Source organism: Cladophialophora bantiana (genome assembly GCF_000835475.1).
Source record: "Cladophialophora bantiana CBS 173.52 unplaced genomic scaffold supercont1.6, whole genome shotgun sequence".
NCBI lineage: Eukaryota > Fungi > Ascomycota > Eurotiomycetes > Chaetothyriales > Herpotrichiellaceae > Cladophialophora > Cladophialophora bantiana.
The window spans coordinates 113,051-135,204 of NW_015971580.1; the positions used below are offsets into that span (position 1 = coordinate 113,051).

The 22,154-nt window shown below is 52.2% G+C and overlaps 7 protein-coding genes across 7 annotated transcripts; 3 read left to right on the forward strand and 4 right to left on the reverse strand.

The window, feature by feature from the left end:
• Positions 1–379: 379 nt before the first annotated feature.
• Z519_04368 (uncharacterized protein) lies at positions 380–2,367 on the reverse strand (the record flags this gene model as incomplete). Its single annotated transcript, XM_016762114.1, has 5 exons — positions 380–537; positions 676–1,617; positions 1,711–1,854; positions 1,907–2,086; positions 2,145–2,367. The coding sequence occupies 5 exons, from the start codon at positions 2,365–2,367 to the stop codon at positions 380–382; spliced, it is 1,647 nt and encodes a 548-aa protein (XP_016621061.1).
• Positions 2,368–4,086: 1,719 nt separating this feature from the next.
• Positions 4,087–6,564, forward strand: Z519_04369 (uncharacterized protein; the record flags this gene model as incomplete). Its single annotated transcript, XM_016762115.1, has 1 exon — positions 4,087–6,564. The coding sequence occupies one exon, from the start codon at positions 4,087–4,089 to the stop codon at positions 6,562–6,564; it is 2,478 nt and encodes an 825-aa protein (XP_016621062.1).
• A 3,887-nt stretch (positions 6,565–10,451) lies between these two features.
• Z519_04370 (uncharacterized protein) lies at positions 10,452–12,362 on the forward strand (the record flags this gene model as incomplete). The annotated part of the gene is made up of 1 exon (XM_016762116.1): positions 10,452–12,362. One exon carries the CDS (start codon positions 10,452–10,454, stop codon positions 12,360–12,362), a length of 1,911 nt encoding a protein of 636 aa, XP_016621063.1.
• A 930-nt stretch (positions 12,363–13,292) lies between these two features.
• On the reverse strand, positions 13,293–14,359 carry Z519_04371 (uncharacterized protein; the record flags this gene model as incomplete). The annotated part of the gene is made up of 4 exons (XM_016762117.1): positions 13,293–13,531; positions 13,634–13,689; positions 13,806–14,156; positions 14,217–14,359. The coding sequence occupies 4 exons, from the start codon at positions 14,357–14,359 to the stop codon at positions 13,293–13,295; spliced, it is 789 nt and encodes a 262-aa protein (XP_016621064.1).
• Positions 14,360–15,891: 1,532 nt separating this feature from the next.
• On the forward strand, positions 15,892–17,097 carry Z519_04372 (uncharacterized protein; the record flags this gene model as incomplete). Its single annotated transcript, XM_016762118.1, has 1 exon — positions 15,892–17,097. The coding sequence occupies one exon, from the start codon at positions 15,892–15,894 to the stop codon at positions 17,095–17,097; it is 1,206 nt and encodes a 401-aa protein (XP_016621065.1).
• Positions 17,098–18,164: 1,067 nt separating this feature from the next.
• On the reverse strand, positions 18,165–18,872 carry Z519_04373 (uncharacterized protein; the record flags this gene model as incomplete). The annotated part of the gene is made up of 1 exon (XM_016762119.1): positions 18,165–18,872. One exon carries the CDS (start codon positions 18,870–18,872, stop codon positions 18,165–18,167), a length of 708 nt encoding a protein of 235 aa, XP_016621066.1.
• Positions 18,873–19,578: 706 nt separating this feature from the next.
• Positions 19,579–21,003, reverse strand: Z519_04374 (uncharacterized protein; the record flags this gene model as incomplete). Its single annotated transcript, XM_016762120.1, has 4 exons — positions 19,579–20,134; positions 20,187–20,569; positions 20,628–20,732; positions 20,791–21,003. The coding sequence occupies 4 exons, from the start codon at positions 21,001–21,003 to the stop codon at positions 19,579–19,581; spliced, it is 1,257 nt and encodes a 418-aa protein (XP_016621067.1).
• Between the last annotated feature and the right edge of the window lie 1,151 nt (positions 21,004–22,154).

A 22,154-nucleotide genomic window follows, 5' to 3' on the forward strand; every position in this document is an offset into this window, starting at 1 on the left:
CATACATACAAACATGCATACATACATACAAACATGCATACATACATACAAACATGCATACATACGTACGTACGTACGTACCTCGAACCTAGTACCTACAGAACAGATGCTACGGTAGTAACCCCTGTCCCTCTGCCTCTCCCACTGTGATCAACCTTCATAGGCTTACAGAGACCCGTCGTCCTAGACAAGTTCGCTTTCACATATATCTCAAGTCCCATCATAACTCATGCGTTTCCTATTTTCGATATTGTCTCTTATGGCCTCGACAAACATTCTTGTCTCTCACACGGATAGCTTTCCCTCCTGTGATCAAGGTGATTCAAGTGACCAGTGTACTAATACTGGCCAGTCAACGTACCATGCCTACGTTGTCCGACTACACCTTACTCAGCCTCTCCTCAACCGCCTCTATGACCTCCGCGTGCCCAATCTCAGAGCGCTTCACGTCCATCGCCACGGGGTCCATATCTTCATGATGTACGACCTTTTCGACGGCCACGACGGCTTTGTCGGCGAGAGCTTTGTCCTCGAACACTATTCGAACCGGGGTTAGCATGCGAAAAACTCATGACTTGCTTCGTAGTACAAGAATAAACCAGAGTAGAGAAGAGGAGAGCAGGGAAAAGAAGGGGAAGTGTCAGTTGGAAATGAGAGGGGTGATGTGACACTTACAAAAGGCCAACTCCTCCAGCGTCCTCCCCGCGGTCTCAGGGAAGAAGAACCACACGAAGCAGATCTCAAAGGCCAGCCAGCAGCAATACGTGATCAACCATTTCCAGCTGATGTTCTTCAAGCCGATGGGGTTCACAAACGTGGTGAAAAACCCGGCCATCCTGCCGAATAGCTGGAAAACGGCGATGCCGCGAGAACGTTCCGCATACGGCCAGAGCTCTACGAGATAAGTGTATGTTAGAGCGTTGTAGCCGATGTTGTAGCAAGGCGCATAGAGGAAGATGAAGAAGATCGTGGCGGTGCCCGCGGCGGTGTTTGTCCGATCGGCTTCAACAGCGGCAATGGATTGCTGCATCGTTACGGTCCAGCAGATGTAGACGACAAGGAGGCTGCATGTGCAGGCAAGATACATGGTTCGGCGTCTGAAGCGAGTCACCAACATTGCGGCAGTGAACGCACAAACGAGGGACCAACATGAGTTGCCGAGATTGATTTTCTGTTTGAAGATACTGTCGGTGTGGCCGATCATGGCCAGCAGGTCGCCGAGATAGTACGAGATCAAGGTGTTGCCCGACCATTGGGTGAAGAGCCCGAGGAAAGACGAGATGAAGACACGTCGACGCATGCCCGGGGAATGGACGACAGACAACCAAGATTTCCTCGATGCTTCCAGCTCTAGACGGATGGTAGTTTGCATCTGAGCCATTTCAGCTCGCACGAATTCTGAGTCCCGGTCACCTTCGGCGTGGTATTTTACAAGGATGTCGTAAGCTTCCTCGGTGCGGTCTTTGGTGATCAACCAACGGGGGCTCTCTGGCAAAAAGTAGACGAAGCAAATTTGCAACATTGACGGAGCCATTTGCAGAAGAGAAGGGATCCGCCAGGCCCAGTTGCTTGCGATGCTATTCGTTCCGAAAGTGATGCCTGCGGCAGCGATTTGACCTGCCACGTTCGACTTGTCAGCAAACGCAAATAGAATGGAGATCCCTATTTGACAACCGCAGCTAAACATTCTCGTTTGGTGGGGTTACTTACCGATAAAATAGGATACGTTGAACAGAGACGTCAAAACGGGGCGTTCCTTGGGGTAGCCGAGTTCACCGATCAGGGCAGAGCCAGAGACGATGCAAGTCGGTATGCCGAAACCCAGAATGAGACGTGCGGCGATGTACATTCCAACTACAGCTCATTGTCAACGCGAAAATCACCAAGCTATGATCTCAGGACTGACCATTTCGCGCCAACCCTTGGATGATGGCGCCGACAACCATGATCAGCGAACCGAGAAAGATTGACCCTCTTCTTCCGAGTTTCTCATTGACAATGGGAATAAAAGGGAGAGAGCAGATGGCTCCAAGCGAATATGCCGCGGCAATGATGCCTTTCAAAGAGCCCTCCGGGTCACCAAAGTCTGCAACGAAACAGATTAGCATTCCTCTTGATGCACATTAGTCTGGCAGGAATTGTACACTCAATCCAAGATGGGACAATCTGTAGGGCATTGATCATCTGCGAATCGAAGCCAGATGTCAACTCAATCCCCATACATGTCGGAAAGAGCATGAAGTAGAGATATCGCAAGTTCCGTTTGCGATACCAAGGCACTTTGTCTTCCTGGGCGATGCGAGTGAGAATGGGATCGGAGGCCCCAATCTCATGTGTGGCGGGCTTGAATATCTTAGTGGTAGCCATGACGAACACAATGTTAGTATCAACGGTACTGACAACAAGAACAGAATGCTCTTTTCCCGGAGCTGATTGAGGGAACTCTTCGCTCTTATTTCTATCCTTCGTCGACCACGTCCGAGGAACAGCCGCGGACGCGACATAACGGAGGCAAATTTATCCTCGCTTGCAACCTATATCACCCTAGTTAAAAACCGTCAGAAATACAGCGAACCCTGGTGGTGGCAGAAGACGACCGGGAGGAGGAAATGCATATAGAGGGTGGAGCATTCAAAGTGGAGAAATGGGAATCCGGGGTTGGCCGTGGAGGCTTTAGACAAGGCAGCGGTCGTCGGTCAACCACATCCAACGGTTTTGGTTACATCCACAAGCGACAGCCTCGTAGGAAACATCTTTCAAGGTCGACAGTCAGCCCGGAATCCCTTGGCTTGTTGTGTGGTCCAATGGCGACCGATGTTGGCTTAGGCGCTTCAAGCCACATACTCCATGTCTCCAACGAGGAAATACCGAGCGGCAGATCTTGGCCCTGGAAGTTTTTCTGGCTGTAAGACCTGGACTGATGATAGAAAGTTCAAGGAAAGGAGCATTTAGCCTCAATGCTCGGGCCAAGCAGGATAAAAGGCGAGCCAAGGCACGCTTGCTCGAACTCCGTGCTGGAAGCGGATAGCGTCGGCAGAGAAGCTCCTAAATGCCGTGTGTGGTGATTCTAAAGACTCCAGACCCATCTGTGTCGAATATTCTGTCATCATTGTCGCGGAGTCTCGGTATAAAAGGGACAGGATGGAGAGATGTCGAGCTGAGTAACTCTTGGAGAAGAATGAGGGTGAATAATAATTCCGATTCAAGGACGAAAGACAAACTCGGCATAACGCAGCCTTGTAACCATATTGAGAATGGCTCAGCCCTGTCAGCAATTTCTTGTTCTCCTTTTGAACAAGTTAAAAAAGCATTCCACTCACGAACGCTGGACTATATCAGGAATCACATACGCAACCGTCCTTAGACACAAGTCACATGGGAAATCTCATCTCTTAAGCAGCCATTCCGGTCATCATTGTGAGGCCTGTCTCTCCGAAAGCCAAACGCCAATGCGACATGGAAGATGTGCGGTGTTGTGACAGTAGTGGTTGGTTACGCATGGCGCTCGTTGCTTTGCAACTTGAAGCCGGACAAGGCTCTATCAAGTTCGGCCTGAATTTGCCGGAGAACCAAAGACTTGTTCCCTTCCCTGGTGACCAATTTCAAACAATGAGACCCAAAAAGGGCCTGAGCAAGTATACCACCATCGCCTCTGATTTCTCACCGGTTTTCCGCCGCAATTTGCTCCTCCATACCGAGTACGCTGCAGAGTTCTTCCTGGCTGCCTAGCAGACTGGGTCAATGTGTTGTTCACCTGTTATTGACAGGATTGAGTCTGAGATAAGAGCGGGCGTCCGCACCAATAAAACGACGGGGCGTGCGGCCATCGGAGAAGGCCGAGAAACTCTCCGTCGTGTTCATTTCATGACTTCAGTCTTCCCTTTTTGCCACCATCCCCACCTCTGACCATTTTGTTTCGCACTCGTACATTCATGGTTGCTTTTCCTGCCCTTGACTGCCTCGCTAACTCTTACGGCGGTCCTGATATATTCGACACTCATTCTGTCTCCTCAAGAGGTCAATGGGCTGTGCAACAACGCCGACATCAGCCCGCCCAGACCGACAGGTATTTCAGCGCTGGCCACCATGAGAGACAGTGTCAATCTTGCTGTTTCTGCACGGGGAACGCAATTTGTGGCAAAAATCGCACCAGAGACCGGTTACATCACCAATATTGACGATATTAGGGAGGTAGAATATCCCCAGCTGAAAGACGCGACCTATCTCGATCACGCGGGGACTACGTTATATGCAAAGTCCTTGATTCAGAGGTATTCCGAAGAGCTCACAGGGAGCTTGTTCGGCAATCCACATTCGGCTTCGACATCTTCGCAACTATCCTCTCGTCGAATCGACGATGCTCGGCTTCAAGTCTTGCAATTCTTCAACGCCTGTCCCGATGAATTCGACATAGTCTTCGTTCCCAATGCGACAGCAGCCATTAAGCTTGTTGGAGATGCCTTCAGAGATCATGCATCCGGGTTCAGATACTACTATCATGCTGATGCTCATACCAGTCTCATTGGAGTAAGGGAACTGGCGACTGGAGGAACGACCTGCTTTGCTAGTGACGGAGAAGTCGAGGCGTGGCTGAAGGGTTTGGAGAATCAACGTTCCACCGTTGAAAGGGATCTGTCACTTTTTGCCTACCCCGCTCAATCAAACATGACAGGCCGTCGGCTGCCGCTGAAATGGATCCGAAGGATAAGGAAGGCAACAAGGACCTCTGGGCAATCTTTCTTTACTCTTCTCGATGCTGCCGCCCTGGTATCGACGGCGCCACTCGACCTTTCGGATGATTCCACGGCACCCGACTTCACAGCGCTGAGCTTCTACAAGATCTTCGGCTTTCCAGATCTCGGAGCTCTAATTGTGCGGAAGTCCTCCGGCGATATCCTCCGTCGGCGGAAGTATTTCGGCGGAGGAACGGTAGACTCGGTCGCGACATTGGGAGAAAGTTGGCACGCCAAGAAAACTCCTTCGTTGCACAGCTGTCTCGAGGATGGGACTGTGGCCTTCCACAGCATCATTGCGTTACAGGCGGCGCTGGACGTCCACAGAAGACTGTACGGGTCGATGGAGAATGTCTCGAAGCATACGAACTTCCTGGCATCTACGCTCCGAGATCAACTCCGCAGCCTTCAACATGCCAATGGAAACAAGGTCTGCGCCATTTACCCCAATGGACTTTCGGATTCTCTCCCGCTAGGCCCCACAGTTGCCTTCAACCTCAAAGACAGCCGGGGCAAATACGTAAGTAATTCGGAAGCTGAGAAACTTGGGATTGTGAAGAATATACAATTCAGGACGGGTGGTCTATGCAATCCTGGAGGCATCGCAAGCTATCTTGGGCTTTCGGTGGATGCGTTGCGCCAGAACTACGCCGAAGGCCAACGGTGCGGAGGCGAGAATGACATTGTTAACGGTAAACCGACGGGTGCGATCCGGCTGAGTTTGGGTGCAATGAGCAACACAAAGGATGTGGCGGCAATCATTGATTTTGTCAAAGAGTTCTACGTGGACCACGGCGGCCCGGCACAAACACAAGAGCATGGACCAGTGGCCGAGCCGCCCCCGACGCCCCAGACTTTTGTGGTAGAGAGCCTGTCGGTTTTTCCCATCAAAAGTTGCGCAGCATATAGAGTTCCCTGCGACGTGATGTGGGAAGTGGGACCGAAAGGACTTGCATGGGATCGAGAATGGTGTCTCGTCCACGAAGGCACCAACGTTGCGCTAAGTCAGAAGCGCTTCCCACGAATGGCACTTATTCGTCCCGAGATCGACTTGCAAATGGGCGTACTTCGGGTCTCCTTCGATTCTGAGTCTTCACAAAACAAGAAGCTCGTTCTCAGTTTGGACTCGAAGCTTATACGCACAGGAACCATTACTAGATGTGAACGCACAACAAACAAATCTTCAAACGTATGTGGTGAGAATGTTGACGTTCATGTCTACACTTCATCCGAAGTGGTGGAATTCTTTACCGAAGCGTTGGGAGTCCCTTGTACGCTGGCGAGATTTCCAAATGACGGCACCATCAGACAGGCCAAAGTGCGAGTGCCTGGGTTGCGTCACGGAAAACAGGCCACTGAGGTTGGAAAATCCATCGCTCTGTCTAACGAAAGCCCTATCTTGCTTGTTTCACGTTCTAGTGTCAACCGTCTCAATGAGCAGATTAAGCAAAATGGTGGCATCGGCAAAGCTGTCACTGCCGACTCATTCCGTGGCAATATAGTCATTGCTGAGGACCTTAGACGGGGGCAAATAGAAAACCCATATATCGAGGACGAGTGGACGAGTTTACAGATTGGAGACGGTCTGGACAGTGTGTTCGAAATCCTGGGGCCGTGCCAACGATGTCAAATGGTCTGCGTGGACCAGAAGAGCGCACAACGGAGACAGGAGCCTTTCAGCACCTTGGCGAAAACAAGGCGAAAGGAAGGCCGAGTTTGGTTTGGCATGCACATGTGTTTGAAGTCGGATAGCATGCCAGAGGATTGTTCTCGCTGGCCGCGTGTTAGCATCAAGGTTGGGGATCGGATTACGCCGTGGACAGCGAGCTGAACTGGCACCAGTTTCAGAAAGTTTGACACAGTGGCTCCAAATAAGCTCGTATTGGTGTACCCTAGCGGACGAGACCTGAGAAGTAAAATCGCGGTTCGGATCTCGTCTTCACACCTAATCAGTCTAGCCCTGCAGAAGCTGTGAAGCAGCAGGCACAGTTACATTATGTAGTAGACGGAGTATTTGCAGATGAGATCTCGAGCGACAAACCGCTGGGAGTGGGCCAAGTCCGGCGTATCTGCCGTTTCTGGACCAAAAGCACAATTTGAAGGATTTGGCGTACTGTGGAACGACATGGGGCGGTGGCACTTTCCCTTTTGTCAAACGAATTGTCTGACATAATGACGTTGAGCCTTGGCTGAGCACCTCCATTGAACCCTCTGACCCATTCAGTAGATTCATTGTGATGCCATCGCTGGAATCGTAGTTGGGTCTGTTTGGAGACCTGCATCGACAATTGTTATTATCCCGATTCAGTTGGACACACTTCTCGTCAATCTGGCTACCAGCTTTTGGGTTCTTCGCTTGTTTGTAATCGGCGAGTTCGGGATTTAGATGAAACCGGCAGCCTTCCAGTGGCGGAGATGCTGAAGGGAGACAACCAGCATGGGGAGGTTGGAGAGCTAACAAGCCACAAGCAAGGGAAGAATGACTGCGGGTGCAACGGGGATATTCCCTGTTCCGCTCGCTAGTAGGGCAAACACACCCACGAGTCTGCCATAGGTATCCCGTATTTGAAGACATGGGCTGCTGTCGCACTCTTTGCACTCGAAGCACCGAGTACTCGGTAGTTTTGCACAGTATGGAATAGTATTGAGCAGCGAAGCCTTCCTCTGAGGAAAGGGCATGCGAACGTACTCAGTCGACACCGCCTTCCAGACCTCCATCGTTTGTGACCTCGGAATGGCGGGAAACAACCAAACATACCTAGACAAGTCTTGTGCTCGCGCTTGCCCTCTCGCATACTCGCGAAGGACGGAAATAATCAATGATTTTCTCGCTAAGAAGGCCATGAAGATCGCGACAAGATGGGAGGGGGGAATTTTCGTGAGACTGGGCGCAAGATCAGCATTAGAATATCAGCCACATGCCGGCCTTTTAAAGCTCGAGAGATGTACCTGAAAGCTTGTCCTCCTATTTGTTCCACCCATGAGGGGTAGGGGAGCCTCTTTACTGAGTAGTGGACGCCACCAGGACCCTGGGAAAGCCGAAGTTTGATGGAGTCGAGCCGACAACCCGACCGAAATAGGACGGCACCTCGATGATTTTGGAGAGACCAGTTGATGCCGAAACGGGGAAGGGGTGGATTCTAACCAAGAATGTCCAAGAGCATGTGACGTTGGTCGCGAGGGCTGGCTCACCAGGTTGATTAGCTGCCGACGAGGAGGAGGTGGTGATGGTGGTGGTGGTGGGCGAATGTGGTTGGAGCTGAATGGAGGATGATTGGCGGAAGAAGCACTAGTGCTAAAGGGATGAAGGGCACTATGTTGGGAATCTACCAGCCACCGATGAAATGGCGTCATTCGGGAGTTGGGATGCGAGTACTGTATGTACGATGTACTCGGTATGTCAATCAGGGTCCCGGTAGAGAAGAGGAGCAAGGATGAATAGAGAACAAGAGGATGAAAGGAGAGAGGGGAGAGAGAACTGACAATACGTGCTGCCAGGGAGCTGGTGGGAGCACCCCAGTTAACCCGTACATACCTACCTAGGTACCGCCCGAGTCCTGTTGGGCATGTTACTTCGTATATGATGGGAGGCTGGCTGTAACAAACGGCCCCCAAAGCAAACAGGCAGTCACAAGCCTCATTCAATGCCTGAACCACCGAGCCACCCTTACCTAGGGTACATAGAAGTTAGACCTGAACCTGCAACGAGCGCCTGTTCCTTGGGCTGAGGCGTGTCATAGAACAGCGTCACTGGCTGGGAGCTCCTCAACACTGCCACTCCTTCCTCTCCGCCACACTTGGCTTTCGCATCGATTCTCTCCCTCATCCTCTCCAAATTTGCCTGCTGATCTTTCCTCTCACTCATGTGCCACATCTAACCCGTCCAAGCCCGTCAAAAGTCAACCAAAGATCCCACTGTCAATCAGTAGCTCAAAGGCCTAAGCGACACAGGGGGTGTTACGGGGTAGTACTATTCCCTGATCCTACTCGGTACTCCTGGTCCTGCGCGCCCGCTCCTCGTCCTAGACGCCACCTGTTTATCTTTTTCCTTTGCGATCTTCGAGCCGCCCGTGGCCATCACGCCTAACGAGAGACAAGTTAAAACGAATCCACGTCCAGCTTCGTGCAGCTCCTAGCTCCTAGCTGCTGGGTGGCTTCCAGGCCCTCTTGAACCTGCCTCTTTTCCTCCCCCAGTCTCCGATCCCAATTGCGTATCACGATTCGGTTTGCCTGCGCCTCTTTTCCTCTTTTCCTCTTTCATCACTTCCCTCTCTCCATTCCATCGAACCAGAGCAACACGCTGGTTGCGGCGTACCCTTGGGAACCACGTCAAGCCAAGTCGAGTTCCACCGCCAAACCACAAACACAAACCCATTTCCAGCAGAATCCACCTGCCAGGGTGTACCCAAGAGCAGGACCCTTTATTAGTTCGTTCAGCACGGGCCTGTCTACTTGAGCCACTCGACTTCTCCTCGCAGCTACTACTCCACTCGAATACCGTCACCATCTCCATCGCCCGTAACCCTCAACCACTGGACCGGTTCACAACCATACGAGCCAGTCTTCATCATTTCCTTTCCTTTCCCTTCCCACTCGGCCGGCCGCGAACCGTTCGCCATACACATCTACTGTTGCCAAAAGGTAAAAATTCTCTGCGGTACAAGGGTCCGTCAATCTGACGAGTCGACAGTCTTTGAGTCAATAGCCATCCAAGAGCCTCTCTCCTTCTCGAAATTTGACCCCCCGCTCTCAATCGCGATTCATCAGATTGCAGTCAACCAAACAGTCAAAGATCCCCGTCATTTCAACTCTGCTATCCTGTTGAGATCCCACCTGCTGCCAACCATTACGAAGCATTTACAGCGCTCGCCTCGTTTCGGCCAAACAAGCACGGAGTACCCGCCTACCACTTATTCTCGTCGCTTCAGTCCCTCCCTTCGACCTCTTCTCGTAGACGACTTCAACAAACCAGAGCGACATCTTCTACGGCGCGTTCCGAAACCATATTTCTGTCGCTATCAGCGGCGCGCATCCTCAACCGTTTCCCCTCACCGTCGAAAAACGGACCTTCTACTTGTTTTCGCACCTTCGTTCTCTTTATCCGTTCGACCCTCGAAGCTCGTTCGAATTCGCTCATTGAATCAGGGGTGAAGTTGCTCCTTTGACCGAACGCATAAAAGTACACACGAGTTCGAAAAGCCTCGGCCTTGCCTTCTAAGCCTAGTCCGCGACTGAAACCTACGGCGAAAGCCACCGAGAAACTGGCCTACCCCAGACGGTGCTCCTCCATAACATGCTGCGCATCGCTAGTTACAGGGTATTTAAGAGATAGGAGAAGAAAAAGAAAGGGATCCATCGGCGTCTGCCAGCCAACCTCTCAATCTGTACAATAAGTCCTTCTGCTCTCCCGTGAGGCTGAAAAGTGCCTCGTGCTCAGCCTACCTCGTTTTTTTCAGCTCGGGAGCCCCAGCACCGATCAACCTATGCCCCTTGCAAAAGGTACGCCATCCTCAAGCGGCTGTAACGGCCATGTCGCAAATTCCATTACTTTTCCTCTATAGACTTATGACCAGTCTATGACGGCTTTCTTCTCTGTTTCTACATCTCCTGTATTGCCAAAACAATAGGAGATGTGGCATGCTTAGCCTCGGGCTCAGGGACTCTTGCGCTGACTGTCCATGTAGGCTGCAGTGAATCTTGCGACTTTAGATCTTGTTGATGGCTGAAACCAGCCCAGATCCGCAAATATCCCCAGAGGATTCTGCTCCGATCTCCCCCACATTCGTTAAACCGCCCAGCTCAGGGCAACATCCTTCCAAAGCCAAGGCCAGCTCCCGCGACGGCTTTGAGGAGTCGTCACGGCCTGGGAAGAGACCGAGGCTCGAAAGCCCTCTGATGACTGCCGCCCTCGCTTTTGCTGAAGAACAACAAAAGTCATCTCCGTCTCCGCCTCCACCCGAGTCTGGAACGAGTCCGAACCCCCCTTATCAAGCCCGAAGTGCCCTCATGGGCGCAAATCAGAATGCGACGAGCAAAGCTGCCGAGCCAACGTCAGATATTCCCTCAGATCCTGTGACTACAGTCAGCGAACCACTAGCTGTGGTTGCGCAAAATGTTCAACAGCCGGCTGGATCTGTTCCCGAAGCTTCTACCGCTGGAGACAACCACGCAGCGCTGACTAGTCCCACGAGTATATCGAGCGGTGGGACGATGGGAACCTTGGAAGGCGTGCCGGGCGTCTCGGGGATGACTACCACCGTGGGCAGCCCACTTGCGATCGAAGAAACAGTCCGTCAGGTCGTGAATGCTGCAGAGGCAGGCTCTACCTCCCCTGGCGGTGTCCCAAAGACGGGGGCGCTCTCGTATCCAACCCCCTTCTTGCAACCACAAGTAGCGGATAACGCTGCTAGACGAGGGATGAGCTTGCCTCATTCCGGCACACGACAAGGTACAAAATCTCCTTCCAGCAAAAAGCACAGATGCCCCTACTGCGCCACCGAGTTTACTCGTCATCACAATCTGAAGAGCCATCTGTTAACGCATAGCCAAGAAAAACCCTACGTTTGCTCGACCTGTTCATCGCGGTTCCGCCGACTTCATGACCTCAAGCGGCACACAAAGCTTCACACCGGCGAAAGACCTCATATATGCCCCAAATGTGGCCGTAAGTTTGCCCGGGGCGATGCTCTTGCCCGTCATAACAAAGGTCCTGGAGGTTGCGCTGGACGGAGATCCAGCATGGGTAGTTTTAGTGGTAAAGAAGAAGGGGAAGCTGACGAATCAATGGAGGGCGTGGTATACGGTGAACCTGAGCCTCTGGATGATGAAGAGGGCAATGACAAACGACCGGGTATCCGCCGACAAGCACCTTCTGGAGACGATACACTGGACGATCCTGCCCGCGCATCTCGAATTCCCAGCACATATCCTCCGATACAGGGCCGCCCTCCTGGAGGGATCGCCAGTGGTCATTTCCCACCTCGACCTGGGTTTAACCAACCCGGTTCAGGCCCCAGCAATGCTGCCGTGCCTTCATCTGCGCCAATGCCATTTCCGCCTATGCCTGGATCGTCCTCGAGCTCACGGCCCTCGGCTCCAGGTACAGTCTACCCGCAGAATCCAATAACAGAGAGTCCAAAGCCTCTTTCACCTGGTCAAACGCAGCGAGGGGGCCAAGTTTCTGGAGTTGACGGCAACATCCGCAACCGGTCTCCAAGCACGACCTTCTATCCACAACCGCACGCGCGATCCGGTGGTGGATCTGGTTCCTCTCTGGGCGTACCTTCGAGTGGCCCACAGTTACCACCTCCTCATGCGCTAAACCCGCCGGACGCGAGATATACCCTACCCAGTCAAGCTGGGCCAGCACATCCTCCTACTCAGCCCAGTGGCCCACCCACTCACATGAGCGGAAGTGGTCCCTTGTCGTCTCATAGCAACAGTCTATCGAGTCACGGCCATTCAGTTCATGGCAGCGGAGAAACGTCTAAAGCCATGTTTGCGCAAGAGGAGCGACTGTGGGCATATGTGACCAGCTTGGAGCAACGGATCAACAAAATGCAAGACGAGATTAATTCATTGAAACATCAACTGGCCAGCGCTACACAGCAACAACAGCAACGGGTTTGAAACGTCTTTCCATATGAGACAGAGCACTCTTAAGCAACAACGATTTTGCTCGCCACCAGACGAAAAGGAAAAGTGAACATGACGTTACAGATATTGTTCGGACTCGATGAGAAGTTCGAAATGGAAAAGCAAAAAACATGGCACGGTCAAAAGCATTAACAGGGTATTCTGCCGGGGTTTATCCGATTCTAGCATTTTGCTTGGGCATGTTACAGATACCCCCTCATGTTGCTTTTTTTTTTTAACTTCAACTCTGTTTTTAAGTTGTTACTGCCTCGTATTCAATGTTCGATTTGATGGGGCATTGCAGGATCAAAAGACCGGGCGTTCTCTTTTTTGTGTGTGGTCTTTGGCGTTGAGGCAAGATGGCTGGTTGGGCCAGGTTTTCGACACAGGCAAAGACCAATGCGATGGAGCCATGATGATCTCACAACTCGCGACGGCGATAAGGGGGTGTGGGTAAATGACAAGGCCCAGTTGGGCGTGGGATCGGAATGAGTTCATTGACTGACGGGTCAGATGATTGTGTTTGTTGTTTCTCTTATTCATCACCCATGTGTATATGTATATTACAGACCTTTTTCTTTCTGTCCATGGACCGGAGAGCGGCAATGACCCCGTACGGAACTTGGACTCCTGCTTGCCGCGTAAAGGCAGTTGCATCGGAGAAAGACATGGAGCGATTGGGACGTGAATACAGCTGCTTAGAAGAAAGGAAGTATGTTCAGCAATCCGTCGATTTCATGATCAAGTCCAGCAAAAATCGTCCCGGGGTGTTCTTAACGCTCTGGATGAGTTCAATGCATCTCATGCAGTCTATCCGATCTACTTCAGGTACGGAGTTATGTAACAAAGTCAGTCTGCATCTCCTGCCCAAGTGTCTATTTCCAACCCACACTCCAGCAATCTCCCTAGGATGTAGCTGGCCAGCTATTGCGACGCCACACAGCCGTCCACATCCGTCGAATTACTCAGCGCGGCGTATTTTGTGTAGTTTTGTTCGTATTGCTCCTGCTTGTTCATGACCGCCTTGTATGCGTCGATGCCGACGACGACCCGCAAGGGCGGGCTGGGCATCACAGCCAGCTCGTACATCGCCTTTGCGCCCTTCTTGGGGTCCCCTGCCTGTGTGCTGTGGCGGGCGGTCATGTGTATCTCGGCGTTGAGATCTGAGTTTGTTGTTAGCATTGGTTGGTATTATGGATGAGGTGGTCCGGGGCGTAAGCCCGAAAGAAAGGAGGCTAAGAAAATAACGAAGACAAGAGACGTACGGTCATATGCGGGATGGCTTTTAGCAAAGGTCATGGAGCGACCGGCCCAGTCTGTTCTGTAAGATTGTCAGTGCTGGCAGATGTGGAATCGAGAAGAGCATGATAGTGCGACAAAGAGCCTGCAACCACCGCAATCATCGCCGCGTGAAGGATGAATAGAGAACAAACGTACCTGAACCCGCCCGGTTCGATCAGGGTGAGCTTAATCCCCCACCCGGGCTTCAACTCATGGCTGAGAGCCTCTGTGAAGCCCTCGACGGCCCACTTACTGGCACAATAGATGTTGAAGAACGGCACCCCCCTCTGGCCACCAATACTCGTGATCTGCTGAATCAACCCGCCCTGGGGTCTCTGCTTGTCCCTCATAGTCTCCAACGCCTCGCCGGTGACGTCCAGCAGTCCAAAGAAGTTAATGTCCGTCTGCCGTCGGATCTCCTCGTCAATGCACTCTTCGAAACAGCCCGAGAGACCGTAGCCTGCGTTGTTTACCACCACGTCGATGCGGCCAAATTTCTTGAGCGTCCTGGAGAAGGCTTGCTCGATTCAGTCCTTATCTGTGACGTCGAGACGGAGCGCCAGGTACGTTTCGGGGCCGGTGTTGGTGAAAGACAGTTGTGACGGGTCGCGGGCTGTGGCGGCCACAATGTCGCCGCGGTCCAGAACTTCTTGGGCGTAGTCGTGACCAAAGGCAGTCGACGTGCCGGTGATGAGGAAGACTCGAGGCATTTCTGGATGGGGAGGGCCAAGCGTCGATGTTCCTTGTCTAGTTCGTCTTTGATGATGGTGGTGACAGAGAGAGATGGCTGATCGATTGAGGGATTGATCGATGGCCAGGCCTCCGATGACACCCCGAGGAATTCAAACAGAAGAGGGCGAAAGCTATATCGACGACGTCACCTAGCCCCCTGTTCGCCGTCTCTGTGTCGTCGACTTACTATATTTTGTTGGTGGCCTCTTACCACGAGAAACTCATTTTCCCGAATCCTGAATCCTGCCCTAAAGACCGACTTGGGCTGGCTTCTTTTTGTCCTGGACTTTGTCCTTTCCTCCTCCGCGTCTTTTCTCTTCTTGTCACAAGGCAGCAGTGACTTGGCTGGATGTCTCGAATACCTTTATCGCGGAAATGTTCGGCTGAAGTCTCTCCATCCACCGAAAGCTTGGGTTTAGTGCTATCAACAGCTGCATTTTGACTTTTCGATATCCGATGACCGAATCTGGGCTTTTCTGGGTGGTTACGGAGACCTTTGGGCGAATCGCAGCGAGAGAAAAGACGTCGCGGCCTGCGAAGCTCACCGGAGCCAGCCCTCACTGCTACAGCACCACATACAGCCTCTCAGCGCAGTGTGACGGCTCTACGAGGCACGAGGACACCTTTAGAGCAGAAGAAAGACCCAGGCAGTTAGTTCCTTGGGCTGGAGGAGGGCGACGACGACGACGACGACGACGACAAGGGCGTTTTAGGCGAGCCTCTATATCGAGCACGTCAGTAATGCTCGTGGACCGCATATCTTCGTTTTTGATCAGTTTCTCCCACCCTGGCTTCCCGCGTCTTGGCCGAAGAAACGCCCAGTTTCGCGCCGCACTTGGCTCGCAATTTCGGGTACCCTTTAAGACTTGGATAATACGAGGCACGACGTCGTCAGTTGTCGACGCGAGGCGAGCTGAAGACCCGACAGCCGACAGATACTGCTCCTCCTCTTCTAGGCAGTCAAGGGTGGTGAGAGTCAACCGTAGGCTTCCCACAACTTACAAGGCCTCCCACAAAGCCAGAACTCATTCTCACTTGTCTATTATCTCGCTTTTGTGCATCCAACCCGATTATTCCAGACTGCAACATATTCCTCTCGCGCGCATTTGGCTTGTTCCACCCCAGTCCGTTGCTCTGCCGCCCGTGGCCTCTGTCAACCCTCTGGTGCTTAGTTTTCGTCCAAGCTCTGTTGATCCAGGCCACGCGTCACTCACTCAGCCTTGTGAGGAACCGTGGAATCTTGAAGGGAAAGGCCTCGCGACGACATTTGCTGTATCAACCTTTTGACCAGGGATTTCCCTCCCTTCTCTGGCCCTCTTTTTCGAACTAGGGCGAGGTATTCCTCTGACTGACCTCGGCGAGGAACAAATATATTGGAACTAGGGGATCATTTTTTTCTCAGCCTTGCCGACCACCCTCTTAAGATCCTGTCGACGGCATGTGGAACAATTCCCCTCATTATTACGCCCAAGAGGGCCCTCCTGGCCCTTATATTCACCGTCAATCCACCATGAGCGATCAGATGTCCGTCTCGTCCGGGACCACTGGAGTCATGAGCCAAGGGAGCCATCCCCATCAGAGCTATAATCCTACTTACAATGTCCAACAAACAAACCCAAACGCATACAATACCACCACTACCACCTACTTCTACCCAAGTAGTCACATTCACAACCCTCCTCCTCACCCGCTTATCCAAAACCCCCTATACATCTCGTCGCCCCCAGTAGCGACAGGACCTCCGCCCTCGCTAACAAGTATCCTCCTGGCTTCTGCCCCGCAACAATTTGCCCAAGCAACCGAACATCCCTTCCTCCGTCTGGCTGGGCAAGGAACCCTTCCGAAACACACTTTATCGCGCTGGCTCTCCCAAGACCGTCTCTACGCGCAATCCTACATCGGCTTCATCGGCTCTCTCATCGCTCGCGTCGACTTACCCTACGTCAACGTCGTGGATAAAGCGACTTCTTTGCGCTGGCGCATCGTGAATTGCCTCACCGGCGCCCTGCAGAATATTCACACCGAGCTGAAATTTTTCGCAGACACGGCAGCCAAGTATGGCCTGGAACTAGACATGCCAAGTCGCGCCGACGGAATATTTACAGCTGAGCAGGCCACGAAGCAGTACATTGATCTATTCCGGGCCTTTTGGACCGATCCCAGCATGAGTCTGCTCGAGGGTATGGTCGTATTGTGGGCGACCGAAACCGTGTACCTCAGTGCGTGGAATTATGCTAGATCTTTTGGGGGCAAACCTGCTGCTGATGGCGGTGGTGGAGAGGTGATGGAGCCAACTAAATTGAGTGCTCCAGCGGAAGGAGTGATGTCCGAACTAGAGGGGAGCGAGGTCAACGCCGCGCAGACCGACAACGAGAAGACGGGAAGAGAAAAGAATGAAAAGAGCAACAACAACGACAACAAGAGCAACGACGATGGTACCAAGGGGGCCACAACCGCGACCAAAGACTGCAAGGCGCCTCCTCACTCGAGCGACATGGACGGCGGCGCGCTCCGCGACGCATTCATCCCAAATTGGACGAGCCCACAGTTCGAAGCCTTCGTCGCTGAGATCGCCGAGTTGACTGACCTTCTGGCCGAGCGCGAGGACGCCGTCGGTCGCAAGTTAGACGTCTACCGGGCGGTCTGGAGACATATTCTGGACGTCGAGAGGCGGTTTTGGCCTGATGTTGGCGTCCGTGGCGGTGGGGGGGCTTGAATTGTGTACTATGTAGTTCTCTACTTTGTTTTGCTTTGACCTTGTCTGACGCTTTTTTCTCTTAGATATGGATGTATGTACGTCCCGATAGGTGTACAGGTGTACTTTTAATTAACCTCGCTGAAAAGGGAGATGGACAAGAGTGAGAAGGAAGGCTGACTCTGGTCTACTGGTACTCTACTCTGCTCGGCAGATAATCTCCCGGCTGCTCTATACCTCCGTGCTTGGATCTTCCAAGTTCAATCAACTTCATCTTCATCATGATCACTATTTGAACCTACATAATGTTTCCTACCTGCACGCACAGATGATTCGTCGCTGACATCTGGTGATTCTATTCCTTCTCAACCCCGAAGAAGGGAAAGCGAAAACAAAACACTCTGCCGATTCCATGGCATATTTGCGCCCGTTTCTCCCGGTCAACATTTACGGCGGTCGTGGATCTGACTCTCAATCCCAGTGGCCGGTGATGTGTGTCATGTATTCCATTGGCGCTATTTGTCCTTTGGTAGGGGACTTCACCCAGGCAAACTCTCATATGGAAGACACCAATGCAGCAAAAATTCAAAGTAGATTCAAGCTCCGAGAAAAAGGTAGAGCTGCGCTTTCAAATCGCAATTCCTGTCGGCATATGGACTTTGGCATAAAGCTGCGCGGCTCTGTCACCAACAATCACTTTAGACCCAGCTGGATTGCGGTCTTTTGCGAACCAGGCCTCGCCGAAATTCCCAGAAACTGCGTGGCCCTGATCGGTTCCAGGGGGTCATGAATCTTGACTCATTCGGGTTCGTCAAATGACCTTGCCATTCCTGTTCGTCTTGCTGTCTTTCCTCTGGAAGGGCCGCGCCAAATTGGTCTCTGGGCCAAAAGAAACGGTGGCATTGGCTCCCCTAGAAGGGACTTGACGGACACATTCCACACCTTCATCTTATCCTTAGTCGAGCTTTTGGTGGTATGCCATGATTGTAGCAGGCATCCCTCCACAGACATTAAACTGGCGTCTTCACGGCCAAGACATAGCGACCAATTCTTGACGAGACTGGGTCTCTGATCCACAGCTGTTATCATTATACAGGCCGGACATTATCGGCGTGCCAGAACCCCATCACAGCGCCTGTCTCTGTAACCCATTCTCTGGTAGCATGTACAGCTGCCTTGGCCATTCCTGTATTTTTTCTCCTATGACCCTTCTTAAAGCCGACGCCCCCTCTTTCTCCTGTGGCATATTCGGATCCCATGCTTGGCAAGACATTCTCTCCAGCACTGAGGCTAACGAAGAGTGCAAATGGGACGAGCCACACGCACAGTCCAAAGTATGATGCAATCTCGGTGAAAGTAGGTTGATCATATATAGGAGCTGTCGAATACCAATCTCGCCTGCTGCTGGGTGGAGCACCCCTGTATGGACCTCCTCTTGTGGTTGCCTCGCTGAAGTGTCTGAACCATAACCAATGGTTAAGTATAACCAAGGCACAGCTCGTAAGGAAAAAAGGGTCCGATAATTTCACAATGGGAAAATGCCGCAGATTTGTCGCGTAGACGCCGTGACTGGCAACCCCCAACAGGATGAGATACCAGGGGAATCCATCGACGAGCCAGAGAAGTAACTGTGCAATGACCACGGCATAAATGAGGCGCTTGAGTAGTTTTGCGCTGAAAACTGTGTGCTCTTCAACAAGCTCAGAGAGGTAATAGAGGCCCGATGCAATAGAGAGGGTAAGAAATGCGAACCCTAATATGAGGCCGGTGTACCCCAGAAGGGGAAGAATCCACATGGTTCGATTGTGTGCGCAGGAGCAAAACTTGCTTCGGGTCGAGATCAAGAATCTGCAATGACGATCGCTGGCGTTAGGGAAGTAGAGTTGAAGACGGGAAGGGCCATGGAGAAGAGGGTGGAATAAGGAGTCCAAGTTGAGACCAGTTGTCAACTGCGGGCAGACAGGGACAACATGTAGAGAGGTGGCCTGCGCCTGCGCTGCGAAGGTGACGTCGATTCAGCCTCAAAAAGGATTCTTGGCGTGTTTGCTAAGCGATCAAACTGGGCAAACAGTGGGGGCACATTGGGGGACCAGAGTTGGAGCCGCCTGGTGCCGCGTCGCCGCGAACACTTTCTTGGTGGATTCTTTTACAAATGAGAACATACCAGCACGGACACCTACGGGGAACATCCGGATCAAGAGGTTATTTCGTCGACAAGTTATCCACCATGAAGAGAGCCTCGTTCAGGACAAAAAACAGACGAATCAGAAATGCTTTGGACGAGGTATAGTATATTAACAGACAACCGACCCTTCGTGCGCTCGCTTTTGATGGCGCCAGCCTCTGAACCGACTCCTTCCTGTCTCCAGCATTTCCATGGCCAGGATCGCTCCCTAGCGCTGATACACCCTTCCTCAGTGAATTTTGTATCGTATTGTACATATAGATACCCGTCCCTCCTCTTTTTTATATAACCATCATTCACCTCGTGTCGGAGGATATTCAGCGACCGCCGCTGCTGCGACTGCTCCAGTCACGATGATCCGTGCCCTGGTCTTCATACTCGACGCGGTAATCGATCGAGTGCATGATCACTCCATCCGTGAGGCCTTTGACACTCTCTGATGTATTGTCTGGTTGCCGCCCACCCGCACCGCGCGAGCGGTTTCTATTGGTGTTCCGGATGGTCTCTTCGTCTTCATTGTCACTCCGACTTCGCACGGTCGAGGTAATTTCGGCCTTGCTGGTCGATGACAGCCCTAACTTTGTCGCGATCTTGCTTCCCATACCACTGCCTGCTGCGTATGTGATGCCGGCGCCAGTCTTGCCGGCAGAATGCTCCAACTCGAAAGGCTCAGATATGGTCACGGCGCTGAGACCGGCGGCCCAGTCGGCAAGGAAACGTTTGATTGAAGGGATACAGGCTGTAACGATTGACAGGTTCAACGCACAGGATGTCCAAACGGAGGGTGTGACTGCATGCCAAGTGCGATCTTGGGGAGCCGAATGGTAGAAATCGTCATAGGCGATGATCGATACGGCTGTGAATACCGGTGTACTGCAAAACTTCCAGTCAGAAAGACTTCAACAACAGATCTAGAGACACTTACGCCAGTCTGATAGCAAACAGTGTGACCACCATCCACCGCTTGCCATTGGAGACTTGGACCGACCGCATCATCATCGCAGGCAAGAGAACAATTCCTACGTCGCTGGCGATATCCATGGCCCTGAGTGCCACCTGCATCGCATACTGATCGATGCAAGTTTGCGGATCAGCACCCGAACTTGGGCCGAGTACCCAATGGTTTGGCGAACATTGGAAGGCCACGACGAAGACGCCCGCTACTCCCCATGCTGCGACGAAGCCGAGCATCCCGTAGCAAGCGAACATGACCCATCGCAACGGCTTAATGGCAATGATAAGCAGAGTTACTGCTGCTTTGGCACTAGCCAACGCAACAATGAGAAGAATGTTGGAAGCGTAGAAATACTGATCCCCCCGTCAGCGTCTTTCAAGCCGTGTGTGCAGGTGTTTGGGGTCTGCTTACTTTACTGAGTTCAATAAGGTCTGGCTCTTTGATTGTTGTTTGGTGTTGGCCCAATCCCTTGTCAGCTGCGATGGCGATAGATATAGTTTGCCCATATGCCAGTGTCTGCGGCAAAGCTGAGTTAACAAACCAGCCACATGAAGATGGGGGACTTTGACCGTACAATAGCAGCGAACATCGCAATGTCATTTGCGCCGAAGTTCCGGGTTGTCGCATATCTGGTCCATAGTTTGACACCCACAGTCAACGAAGAGATGACCAGTAGAGTCACTGCAGTCGCTAATGCAATCGGCCCTCGATTCTTCGGGGTGATATCTTGAAATGGCGGAAGAAGAGGTTCATAGATACCACCGTCGCCGGTATCGCTGCCCGACATGTCGAGAAGGCTGATTGTGCGAGATGGCTATATACACCCTGCTTCGAAGTGCGGGTAACGGGAGGAACGAACGACCTCAAGGGGGACGGTATGGTATATCTCTGTAAGTTAAGCTAGGCGTCCTTTTTTCATCGAAGTCCCAAAAACAAACCCACGGTATACGGAGCACTGAATGCCTGGAGGACTTGCTAGCCGACGGCCGCGCTGCCCAAACATACAGTAGTTCGTCACCCTATACGTGAATTAAAGTCTTAGCCAATCTGTCCCCCCTGGCAGGAGTCAGGAACAGGGTCTGCTAATGCAAAAGGTCAAAGAACCAATGCAACCGACATGGCTCGTTTTCCGGGAGCAACGCCATCAACTCACTTACCAGACAGGGACACCAGGCCAGAACTGTATCCGACCCTTCCACCGATTCCAAGCGAACCGCTCATACGGGCACCCAAGACAAGACTCTAGTATATATTTTGTCAGGAGATGTTCTGGAACATTGGTCAAGTCCAGATTCACTGCCTACAAGTACATCTGAGACCGTGAATGTCAGAGGGTTGGTTGTGTTGATGAACTATCCCTTTCCCTTGAACCCAGTCTTGAGGCAGGAGACAAAACTAGAATCATGAGCTCGGAAATGCTCGTGACTCCGCACTTTGGCCAACAGGTCACCCTCGGCCTCTCAGCGTCGACAAGCCACTTGACTCATTGGGGGTTCGGAAATCGGGATGCTGCGCAAGTTGTCTCCGTTTGCTTGCCAGGGGAATGGAGGATTCGCGCGATGCCAATCCACTGCGACGCTCTGGCGAGAAATTGCGGACCAGTTGAATTGATCACGAAATGCGTCTGGCCTCAGGGGGCGTCGGCTAACAGTCTTGCAAGGCAGCAACACGTATCGATGTCTGTATCCCTCGCTCAGAATAAGACTAAGTATGCGCATCAGCTTTTTGTCACTGCCGATCCCTATGCTCAAGCACAAGAGCCACGTCGATGAACACTCTTGTTGCTTCCTCTGATTTGAGAACCATACTTGGAAGGCCCACAAGGAGCGGCCAGCGCTTCTGGTTCAGGCATGCTGCCTAGGCCTTTTGGAGATTTCAAAGGAAACAAAGTTGTCCTTGGTAGTGTTGGCACGAGGCTAGCGGAACAAAGCGGGCCCC